Genomic DNA, 12,820 nt, shown 5'->3' on the forward strand with positions numbered 1-12,820 from the left:
TCAATGGAGGGACAGAAAACTCTCAGATTTCATTAGAAATATCTTCATGTACTATGTAAAAAAAACTGTAAAATGGTTCACTGTAATGTACCTTCATGTAATTTCAAATTTTACTGTATTTTTACTGTAGCCTATAGATTTTAATAGCTCAGATTTGATAACTAAACAAAATATACTTTACCAAACACAACAGTCTCTCAGTTCATGAATTTGCCCTTTTGGGTTTCAAACCTACAACCTAAACCATGTCATGCCATTTTAATTATTTAGTATATGATATTGTTTTTTTTGTTTTGTTTTTTGTATTCATACAGTATAAGATGATTTGTTTTTAGGGGGACATCTTAACATTCTGTCAAGTGTCTACAGATGAAAAATAGCCTTTTTGGCCATGTTCATGACTGTGCACTATGCATACATGACTGTGCATACATTTGCAAAATGATTTGGGCAGGGAAGCTTCAGACAACATGATGATACAGCATCAACAAACCCTATATGTGACCACAAAATCAGTCACATGGGTACATTTTTTGAAATTGAGATTTAGACATCATCTGAAAGCTGAATAAATAAGCTTTCCATTGATGCCGTGGTTTGTTAGGATAGGACAATATTTGGCAGAGATACAACTATTGAAAATTTGGAATCTGAGGGAGCAAAAAAATCGAAAACATTGGAAAAAATCGCCTTTAAAGTTGTCCATTTATGTTCGTATTATTATCTTTAAAGTTCTCCATTTATGTTTGTAATCTTTACTTAATACCCTAATGATTTTTGGCATAAAAGAAAAATCGATCATTTTGACCCATACAATGTATTTTTGGCTATTGCCACAAATATGCCCGAGCTACTTGTGATTGGTTTTGTGATCCAGAGTCACATACGTATTGAAACCCCTATATTTCACCACTAAGCCACAGTACCCATGTGCAAAGGACAACTTCTGGGTTGGCAATGATGTTCAACCCTAGTGGGATTCAAACCCACATCCTTTAGGACGCTAACCACTACACCACAGCACCCAAATGGTGCAGGCAGGCAGCAGTGCGAGAGTGGAGGAGGAGGAGGGGGGGTGGAGGAGCTTCTGCGCGTGCCGTGCAGTCTGAGTCTGAGTGACGTCTCTCTGCTCTCTGAGGATCCGTGTGTTGTTGCATCGCTCCTGTTTTGCATCTACATCAGTTTTTCCGAATGACTTCAGCTCGTCGCCTGTAAGTAACGACAGGAAAAGTGAAAGTGACTCCAATAGTGTGAAGGTAAAATAAAGCTGCATCGTATCGTGACAGTTGAGATCCTCGCGCGCCGTTTGCTTGCAGAGCCCTCGCTCGTCGGTTACCGAGTGTCTTATTATCCTGATCGATTATAGTGAACGGAATCATGTCAGAAGTGCTGCCTTACGACGAGAACATCTCTCCTTACGGTGATGATGGAGATGAAGAGCAGATATCCCTCACCTGTCGCCTGCAGAACAACAACAGTAACTTCTTCAGTTCTGCGCAGAACAAACGAGCTCCGAAACTCGGGCAGATCGGACGCAGTAAGAGAGGTGAGAAAACGATTATTTATTTATTTTTACGTTATCGTTGTGTCGTAGGTGAAATAAAAAATAAGTGCGGATTACAGCCTTAAAGTATATTAATGTTCTGATATCCAACAAACTACATAAATAGCTAATTAATGCGTCGAAGTAATGCCTCGTTTCCACTACCTTTAATAAGATACCAATTACTTAACTATGCTAATTTGTGGCATCACGTGGTGATGTCAGCGTGATCTCTTGTATTTACTTGCCAGCCTGTTCATAATGAGATTTCATCTTACGTCATATAGATTTTGCTGTTTGTTGATTGCTAATTGACACATAGAAACTTTTTCGTTCTTAAATATAAAAGCATATGCTATATATATTATTACTGAGGAATAGTCCAGATCACAGCTATCAAAACACACACACACACACACACACACACACACACACACACAAAACATGTTCCGGACAACAGCTATCAAAAAGATACCAAATAAGATATAAAATACATATATTGTGTATTTTATGTTCTTTTTAAAGCTTAAAAGCTCTGATCCGGATGATTCTTCAATAATTACTCATATGATAGCATAGTGAAAGGGACTGAGATGTAAATCATTATTCTCTGATAATGTTCTTGAAGCTCTGAAATCTCAGACTTCAGAAAATTTGATTTAAAGTAATGGCAGGCCAACATTTGGCTTTTTTTGTGTGTTTTTTTTTTTGTTTTTGTTTTTTTGTGAGCTTGATAGCAGCATGAACATTTTTCAGATACTTTATTTAAATTGTATTGATTTAATTTTATTTCTATTTTATTCCATAGATAAAAAAAGATGTGGGTTTTTCAAAAAAATTAATCACCATTTTACTTTTTGGAGTTCAATTAATTAGTCCAGCAGTGTGACAAATTATTTAATTTTATTTATTGACATACAAATATTATTTTTAATGTGCATCTATCCAGTATTATCAGGTCATGCAAAACGGCATGCATAATTATAATACCAGAACTAGAATTTTTTTTAAAATAATTTAAAAATAATTTTAAAGGAATTTTCGCACGTCATTCTATTGTATTTATTTACATTAGTCAGTTTCTCTTTTTTTTTCTTTTTTTTTTTTTTGCTGTCTGCAAAGCCTGACTGTCCTATTCTTGTCAATAAAACTAAAGTCTTGTCATTTCTCCAAGGGCAGCATGTTTGACCCCGTGTGCCTCATGTGATTTCTCTTTCAGTTGTCATAGAAGATGACAGAATTGATGAAGTTCTGAACAACACAGCAGAGAAGTCATCGGCGGGAGTGTAACGCTCAAGGACGACGTTAAAGCGGCAGGAAATCGTGGGTTACGTGCATTCTGCATCAAAAGCACTTTGCAGTCCCTCTTAGTATGGGTTGAATTTCACTGTGCGGCAGCAGGCGAGGAGAGAGTCCCTACTGTGGGCATCCGAACCGAGGAAGCGGGGCTCTGTCTGCTTTCTCTCTTTAAGGGCATGTTTCATATCCCTTCTTATAAAGTGACATCTTACACTGGACATGTTGTTTAAAATACATGTGGAGTTGGTCTGTAGTGGTCCAGATTCAGTTTATATTGTGAGAGGAATGCATTGATATAAATCACAAGCACAAATCTGGCAACTTTTGTTCATTATTTTTGCCGTGAGACTGAGCACTCTTCGTTTCTTTTTGTGCACAATGAGAGTGTTTTTCACTTTAAATATCCTTATTATGATCTCTTGGATACATTTGGTGTTCTTTTGCAGAGATGATGGACAGAACAAATGTTTTTTTATAGGATGAGAAAGGAAAGACTACTTTTTTTAAAGCAATTTTTTTCATGTTGAATATTGTAATTATGATTATTATTATTTTTGTTGTTGTTGTTGATGTGGCTGCAAACTGCCTGCTTATCCTGAGTTCAAAAGCTTATTTTTTTATATCAAGGAGCTATTTCTGAAGAGGAAAAAATGCTTATTTGGGTAATAGTCGTAGCACTTTCAAACGTGGTTGTCAGCTAAATGGATTTTGATCACTTTTGTGCCAAAATTTTGCAAAAATATGCCAGTCGACTTGTGTTTCCGTTCACCCGAGTAATGTGAAGTTTTCCAGGCCTGCCTCTCATATATGTTTCAGGGCTTTTCTAAACGGCTTTTTTGCATGAGAATGGCACAAATGCCTCCTTCTGTGGCAGTGAATTACTAATATATTTACTGTAATGTTACTTTGAATGACGAACCTCAGACTCTTGAATATCGTGAATGTTGCACTTCTCTATACTGTTAAACAGGGCTATATTTGCAACGAAATGTATGACCAATAAAATGTCATTACATAACAGAACTCTACCACCCTTACTGTACGTTATGTGAAATTTCTTTTCTTGGTTGTTTTATCAATTGTAAGGTGGCACTTTTCTAAAACAAATGTTTTCCCATTAAAACAGGCATGTTCGGATATAACAGTCAGAGTTGTTCTTGATCACAAGAGCTGTCTGGTCAATAATGAGGAATGCATTTCATTTGTTTAACCAAATCTAATACGTCGAACGAACATGCTTGAGCTTCCGTTTACCACAACTGATGTGTGAGTTGATGAATGTTTATATGTGAATAAAAGCCTCAATTCAATCTGTTCATCTTATAAAGCGATTGTGTCTCTTCAGAAGTTTTGGACTAAACCGCTCAATTCATATGGATTAGTTTTACAATCTCTTTATGAACTTTTTGAAGCGTCAAAGTGTCAGTTGTGTAGGCCGAGCTGTCAATAGAGGGACAGAAAGCTCTCAGTTTTCATCAAAAAGATCTTCATTTGTGTTCAGATGATCAACGAAAGTCTTACGGGTCTGGAACGACATGAGGGTGAGCAGGTAATGACAGAATTTGGCTAAACTATCCCTTTAACAACAAGTTTTTTTTTTTTTTTTTTTTTTTACAATGAATGCTTTTGCAGCAAAAGTAGGCTATATAAAGCAAGGAACTGTACTTAAGTAGATGTTAAAACACACTTTTTCTAAATATATATCATCAAGATTTAAACATTAGAATGAGATTAGTGACAAGACTTGTCTGGGCAAAGTTACATCTCGTCTTTCAACTACACTCACGACCATAAAGCCAGTAAACCTGGTAAGCATGGAGCAAGCGCGACCTACGGGAATTACGTCAATATTACAACCGGAAGTTCCTTCAGCTAAAACCGTCATGATGATGCTAAACTTTACGGCTAATATTTTTTTTGGAACAGAATCAATATACACCATTCAAAAGTTAGAGGTCAGTACGATTTTTTAAACAAAGAAATTAATGCTATTGTTCAACAAGGAAGCATTAAACTGATCAAAATTGACAACGATTTTTATATTGTAACGAAATATTTATATTTTAAATAAATGCTGTTCTTTTGAACTTTCTATTCATCAAAGAATCCTGAAAAAAAAAGTATCACGGTTTCCACATTAAAAAATTAAGCAGAAAATATTTTCAAGATTGTGAATAATCAGAAATGTTTCTTGAGCAGCAAATCAGAATATTAGAATGATTTCTGAAGGATCATATCACGCTGAAGACTGGAGTAATGTATTGCCATCACAGTAAATATTATTTTAAACTGTATTAATATTTCACTGTATTTTTGATCAAATAAATGCAGCCTTGGTGAGCATAAGTGATTTCTTTCAAAAACGTAAAAAAATCTTGCTATAGCCTAATGAAAATTTAAGATTCACATTTTTGTTTTTAAACCACTGGAATACCTTGCCCAAATACAGACTTCCATTGTAAATGTGTTCAGATTGAACATTCAAATGTATCCTCATCACAATGTCCAGATTCTGCTGAAAGTGTGGGAATTCCCCTCCAGCTCATTAGGACCCCCTGGATGAGCAGGTAATCAGGTGAGAGAAACTATAACATTTCAACCCTATTTTGGCAAAGGAAATGAAGCGGAGCTGCTCAAATGAGCGGTTTATATAGAAAACATGAGGCTGCAGGGGAAATCGCAAAGAAATCTATGAAGAAAGTAAAGTAGGCTACTCAGTGTCTTTGTGTTGCTTTGAAAGGCAGTATGGTACTATTTGCTCTCTCTCCCACATTACTGAACTCTCTCTACAGTCAGAAGTGAGCTGAATGCATTTAGAAAGCACTAGAATGACTCTGCAAACTGAGTTCAGGTTTTATTTACTTTCATTTTTATTTTAAAATGCAGAGTGCATTAGGAGCAGGAATGTGCTGTTCTTTCTCTGAACATCCCTCATAACACTTACACACTTGCCAATCTATTTCTTTGTTGAGAAAGTTTTATTGTTGTCATTCACTTGGAATCAGAGATTGTGGGTCACAATCAGCAGAAAGCACACAATGTTTTTAATGTTGTGCACACAATGTTTTTTTCTATATATATATATATATTATTTTTTCAACTCACAACAAATCCCTAGAAGCTTGTGAACAGTTTTGTAGTGGCTGTGTGCAAGTTCTGCTAATTCACAAGCCGACAAACTTACCTTGCAAAGGTCATTTTAATCAGTAAACCAAACATACAAAAACACTCAGCAATGTGATATTTTATTGAGTGATAGCCAGTGGTTTAATTAGTGACATTATTAATAGATTTGCTATCCGGCGTCTTCTCATCACCCTCCTCAACCTGCTTCCCTAACAAACATACTGTGAGCTACAGGGTTGTTAATGGTATTTGCTTCTGTTGAAGCCGTCAGCTTGCGTTATTTCAGCTTATTTTTCAAATAATCGTATTTAAAGTTATACTGAGTAATTTTTTACGTTGATTCTTAGCAAAAAACACTTTGTTCTTTCAAAATGATATGTGCTCATTAATGTGTACTTACTTCTACCAACTAATCAAGTATTCTCTTAAGCGTAGAATCTGCCATTTAGAATACAAACGAGCGAGTCGCTCGAATGGCGGCAGCCATGTTGCGCCTCCATCTTGAAAATACATTAGCCAAAGAGGGACATACCTGGAAATTCAAGCTTCGCCTTTCGCGTTTTTACACTCAGTGGCACCGTGACGAATGCGAGGGGGAGATTACTCGCGACTGCCGGCAGATTTGAAATAATACGGCCACCGTAGTTAAAACGCCCTCAGAATGGGAGGGGCTAAAAAGTAATATTCAGTTGGTAGTGTTGTAAAGTTTTCTTTATCGAAGCAGAGACCAGGAGACAGTTGGGATCGCGTTCAACAGAAGAGTTTCTTTATTTGAGCGCGGCTGCGGTTTCGTCCAACATAATCTAAAGTATGTAACGGTACATGGTATCTTATAGGCATTTTAGGAGGAGGGACTTTTGAAGGTGGAGACAAATTCAAACAAAGCATGTAAATGAGTATACAGGTTAAGGTAACACCCTAGACTGTGAGGGTCTGGCCAATCCTAATTCAATCAGCATAAGGCTCCAAGAGCCATTTGGGTCCGAAAGCTATTTGCAGAACAAAAGGTGAGATTCTCAGTGAATCATTCGTGTGCTAATCCCATCAGTCTGAGTGAAACTGGGGCTCGAAGAGCCATTAAAGACAATAAGGAGAGAACAGGAATTGCAACTTTGCTGAGATCTTAACCTTAAAAGATTCTTTACCATGATGTTATGTACGGAAGCATATTTGAAATAGATTCTTAAATTTGTAATCCTTCAGTAGTCATAAACAATTTCACCGCTAGATAGGAGAAAATCCTACACAGTGTAGCTTTAACAATGTAATTCCTAGTGAATAACTGCATTACCCATAATGCTGTACAGAAAATGACACCAATCAGTGATTTGAAAAAAGCAACACCTGCCAAAATAGCTATTTAGCTCCACCCACTCCCATGAAGCATTACGAATGATGTAATCGTGTCAATCTCTCTAAGCTCTCAAAATACTTAAATATTTGTATATATATATATATATATATATATATTGCAATAAACATATATATAATCAACATTTGTACGAGAAGCTTTATTTATCCATCGTTTTTAATTTGATTGTGCTGTTTGCAAAGCTTCATGGGATTGTAGTTCTTTCCCTCGCTAAACAGTCTTGTACCTTTGTCATTTTGTCATTTTCGATTTTCAAATACTTTTTTTTTTGCTTCAAATCAAAGTTTGTAATGCTGTGATTCACCTCATTGCTGATTGGTTTGGTTCATGGCTTATAACTCTTTAACAAAGACTTTTTAAAAATCCCTATGGGAGAAATGAATGTAAAAAATGCTTCCGTATATATACTCTGTATATTTCTATGGCATCGCTGTCGAAGAGTGATTAGCTGGTGAAGTGGATTTACTTATTGTAGAGTTAACGAAAGTTATTATGAGCTTTGTAATGTTTGAAGCAGATGTCATAACAAATGTTAGTAGACCGGGAAGATTTTAAAACAGTGGTTCGTTCATAAATCTGTAAGATCTTACCTTCATGCTGTGGAAATACAAACCCGGAAGCCAGAACACAATGAGCAGAGCTGAAAAGAGGCGGGGCTACATAAGGTCTATACAATGGCTGAGCGAGTGACGGAGAATGTAAATTTTTCTCTCTTCTGACTGCCGTAATCAATCTCTCTATATTTTCCCACTCTTTTGGAAAAAAAGGCATCAAAACACAATCACAGATTTTTTTTTTTTTTTTCTATTAGAGCAAATGGAAATACAAAAATTATATTTGCTGTCATCTCCCGTTCACCGCTTTAAAGTTTACCCATCTATGACGACTTTTGCTTCTGAGAGCCCCGGAAATGTGAAAAGAGTCCATTATAACAATGCAGTGCATCTCCCAGGCCTCAAGCACCACAGAAAATGAACACATTGGGGGACAAAAAACAAGAAAACAAAAGTGTTATTGCATGTTGGCATCTCATTAGAGCACAAGCAGATGATGTTTAGCTGCTCAGTGGGTCTGAAGCGTGAACGGCGTGTGTGGCGGCCGGGCATCCACTTCTCCATTATTTTGGCCACTCTGTAGACATAAAAGTGCTAACGGTACAGTTGGCTGCCATGGCAACAGATGCGCTCAGTGTTATCTTGGGGCAGAGATGTGAGCAAAAGCCCCAATTGGTGCCTTTTCTCTATGCAAATAATTCAGCTTTGCATCAAAGCCATGTGTTCTAATTATTCTCCACTTAAGCTGACAGCCTCACGAGCCTCAGCTCTGAATGATATTGCTCTCAAGAGCCACGTGGATCGGATGAAACCTTTGGTAACACTTTATTTTACAGTGTCCTTGTTACATGTTACATGTACTTACCATAGTAATAACAGTAAATTATGCATAATTACATGCAATTAACCCTCAACCAAATCCTAATCCTACCTTAACCCAATAGTAAGTACATGTAGTTGCTTAATATTACTCAGTATTAAATATATAATTACACTGTAACAATGACACCTTAAAATAAAGTGTAACCTGTTTTGCTAACTGCGTGTTACTATTGGATAAAGGACAACAGGAATGCATCTTTAAAGGAATAGTTCACCAAAAATTTTAAATCATTTACTCACCCTTATTGTTGTTCCAAACCTGTTTTAATTTCATTTATATTCTGGTATTTATATTAGTCTAGCAGGAGAAATAGGTTCCCATTTACCCGCTTGGCAGTTTTTTGAGACCCTAATGGTGTCTAGTTAAGAATTATTGATGTTGCAGAGGTCATCTAATGTCCCATGGGGTTCGTTTGGCGGCCATCTTGAAGTGATGTCAGCGCTAGTGGCGAAAAATACAGATTTTCATATCTCCTGAACAACACAACATACAAAGACAAATGAACCCATTTTTTCATATAATTATGACACCAGGAATCAAATGGAAAAGGTCATTGACATGGTACAACCACTCTTTATTGGTGAAAAACAGGCAAATAACAAATTTTAGGCTCATAACGATGTAACTTTTGCTATTTTGTTTCGCAATAGTTTCCTGCATTAGTCATGTTTGTCATAGAACCATGAATGAGGCGTCAAATTGTGCGGATTATTGAGGCTATGTGTGCTATATCTTTTATAAGCGATCAGGCGTACGATGTTCGCCTGGCGAGCAAAAAAAAAAATTGGGTAAAAAAATCCCATAGACTTAACATTGCAACAAACTTTGGCGAGTCATAGCTCTGAGCGAGGATTTCGTAGAAACATATGGGTTACAACATTTGAAGAGACTGGCATGCTCTGTAAGAACATACCTCACAATGGGGTGTAAGTTGTACCCCTGGGGGGCAAGAGCTGCCCAAAGTTGCCCCATAGACATAAAATGGTGACAGCCCATGAAACAGGGATTACGCATACATATTTACTATGGAAAAGTGCATAGGAATTTTGTATTGAACATAACTCTCATAGAGATAAGGGAGTGGTCTCTCAGGATCACCATGAAGCTATCAAGCCACTCCCTTGCAACTAAACAGTACCCTAGCAACTGTTTAGCAAGACCTATATCTCTGCATCAGAACATCGTAGAGACATGGTGGTTGGCTCCTTTGACTCATGCTAGCAAACAGGACTTTTGAGGACTATAGGACATTAGGACAGTCTGAGGAGGCTACAGCTGAGGTCGGTCAGAAGTACACCATCAACACCTTCAAACTGGGCATGTGCATGAAGGCTCTGCCACTTGTCTGGAAGTTCCCGGAGAAGTACAAGCACCACCTAGTCCTCCCAGGGAAGTTCTATACTGCCATGAACTACCTCGGCATGATCACTAACCATAATGTAAAATGTAAAATGTAAAATGTAAATGCATAAGTGCCGTGGTTCAGGCAATGCTGAGATCGTCCTTGAGGCTCAGCTGGTCACAAGCCACTAACACCAATCGATAATGCGACTCTTGAGGCCAGGGGAGTGAGGTTTACCTGCAGAGTTCTTTACTAGCTGGCCTCTGTTACACTCACCTCCCTAAACCTCACTGCCGTCCGGGTCATTCACCTCCCTAAACCTTACTCCCGTTCGGGTCACGGCACCAGTGGAACCCCTCCGGCTCTACTCACACTGCTTTGAGTGGGATTCGAACCGGCGTTTACTGCATGCGAGGCGGGCGCTAACAAGGATGCTAAAGTGAGGCCAAGGGAGTGAGGTCTTACACAGCTCTTGCTAGCTGGTCTCCATTACACATGCCTGTAAAATAACAGTCGAAGATTAAAATATACAGAATAAAGGTAGGCCTATGAATTCATGTTTTACTTATTTTACGTATTTCAGTGTCTACCCAAACGATTTTAAAAATGACTTTTCTTAAATCAAATGAATCATTAGTTTAATCAAGAACCAGACGTGAAACCAGTGGCTGTGACAGGCCAGAAAAGTTTTGCGATTAGTTTTGACCTTTAGATAGCCACAGCATTCACTATGTTGAAAACCTTCTTTTACATTACAGTCGGCAGCTATTTTTGTAGTTAATATGACTTTTGTAGTCTATTTTAGAGCATTTTAGAGCCAAGTCAAAAGACTTGGAATATAGCATACAACTCGTATGGACATCTTTTATGGTGCTTTTTAATGTTGGCTACTTTTATTTTTATTTTGGATCTTAGCAGCCCCTCAGTACTCATTCACTTTCATGAAATGAAAAATAGTGGCCATGATATTCTTTAAATTCACCTTCTACAAAAGAGAGAAAATCATATGGGTTTAGAACAACATGAGGGTGAGTAAATTGTTTCTTGACTTGAACAACTTAAAACGGTCATACATTTTTGCTCCCCGGAGAAACTATAATACACTTGCTATTTCCTTAATAACCATATATCTTTCTCTTTCAAATACTGATGAAAAGGTTAAATTCTGCTTTGTTGCAAGGCATCATGGCACTAATTGCCGTAAAAGACTGATTTTCGCTTTGGGACCATGTTTATCTGAAAGTTCCACAGTGGTTGCTATGGAAATGTGTGTTGAGAAGGGAAGTTGTCCTAGTTAGTGCACCGTTTGTGTTGGCAGTGATCCGTAGGAGGTATCAGAATGATGCTCCTGTCATATCATTAATTCTCCTTGATGCATTTCCAACAACAGCACAGGTCATCACACAATAACTAGAGTGCTATTGTGATAAAAATCATCATTTTCCCATTTGCTTCTGAGAGGGTTGCACAGTTAAACACTCTCCACCCACTCTACAGATCGTTCGCTCACCTCTCTGCCTCTTTTAAAAAGGTATAAATGTCAATGATTCTAAAGTCATGTCAGATATTTGCAAATGAGCCCGTTTGATCTAACCAGGCATTACGTGACAGCAGACTTGTGCCTGGTTAAAGCATCTTGAACTGTTTGGCTGAAAATAATTGGAAAAAACATCTCAGAATTGGTATTTTCACCAATATACATAAAAAACAGATAAAACTCTGGTTTTGAGATGAGTTGATTTCTCTGGTTGCTGTAGTGCACTAAAGCCAAATTGATCACGCTGTATCACACCCTATTAGATTTCATGTGTTATTGCCTTATGGCAATAAAACTGAATGGAGACTCAGAATGATTTCCGCCTTTAAAGTATAGCATCACATTTAATTGGTTTCTTGAAACACATTCATTAGTATCTTAACTTCTAATCATCTCCTAGAATTTTACTGAGGTAATGATGTGTCAATGATATTTTTGTGCTTAGATGTGCTTTCACAACACAAAACGCAAAAGATTTTCATGCATTTTGACCGGTCATTTACTCGCCAACGGCGTTTTAGGGGCCTGAAAATGCAAGTTTTTGAAAATGATACCGTTATCGTCTCTGTGTAAACTACAAAAATGTAAATTTGTGGAAACAGTGATGTCATGTGCATGCGTATTATATGTTCAGTCTATAAGTGCGTAGTGTTTCTTTACAAAGTGACATCGCCAACTACTGGCCTGGCATGAATGATACAGCGTTTTTAGTCATTTTCGCGGATCCGTGTGAATGCAAGGAAAACGCAAAGGATAAACTTTTCTGTTTTTAGTACATCGTTGTCGTGTAAACACCCTTAGAAACGTGACAGCACACCATTCATGTCTGTAGCAAAACGTTGTTGGATGAGTTATACTCAAAATGTACTGTTCAATATGTGCATGTGATGCAAGAATACTAATTAAAGGAACCGTATGTAAGATTGTGGCCAAAACTGGTACTGCAATCACTTTCAAATTACTGTAGAGCGGTGTATCCCCCCCATTTTAAGCGGGCCATTTTATGATTAATTGAAATACATTTCTTACATACGGTTCCTTTAAGTTCACAATATAAATTCAGGGTTCATACATTTTGTTTTGTTCTTTGAGCAACTAAAGTCATTTGAACCCATCTATTCTACTACAGCTGACACATTAACATAAAGACTGACTTAAATTATT

General features: G+C 37.3%; 1 protein-coding gene across 1 annotated transcript; it reads left to right on the forward strand.

Annotated features, from left to right (window-relative positions):
* The first annotated feature begins 1,007 nt into the window (after positions 1 to 1,007).
* On the forward strand, positions 1,008 to 4,281 carry camk2n1b (calcium/calmodulin-dependent protein kinase II inhibitor 1b). Its single transcript, XM_082146306.1, has 2 exons — positions 1,008 to 1,546; positions 2,763 to 4,281. Exons 1-2 carry the CDS (start codon positions 1,378 to 1,380, stop codon positions 2,831 to 2,833), a joined length of 240 nt encoding a protein of 79 aa, XP_082002432.1. The 5' UTR covers positions 1,008 to 1,377; the 3' UTR covers positions 2,834 to 4,281.
* The last annotated feature ends 8,539 nt before the right edge of the window (positions 4,282 to 12,820 follow it).

This window comes from Leuciscus leuciscus (assembly GCF_965113295.1).
Source record: "Leuciscus leuciscus genome assembly, chromosome: 18".
Lineage (NCBI taxonomy): Eukaryota > Metazoa > Chordata > Actinopteri > Cypriniformes > Leuciscidae > Leuciscus > Leuciscus leuciscus.

Bases quoted from the DNA above. Each gene is read 5' to 3' on its own strand.
- camk2n1b (XM_082146306.1), top strand. From the start codon at position 1,378: ATGTCAGAAGTGCTGCCTTACGACGAGAACATCTCTCCTTACGGTGAT. The intron at 1,547-2,762 runs GTGAGAAAACGA...TTTCTCTTTCAG, and splicing joins GATCGGACGCAGTAAGAGAG to TTGTCATAGAAGATGACAGA.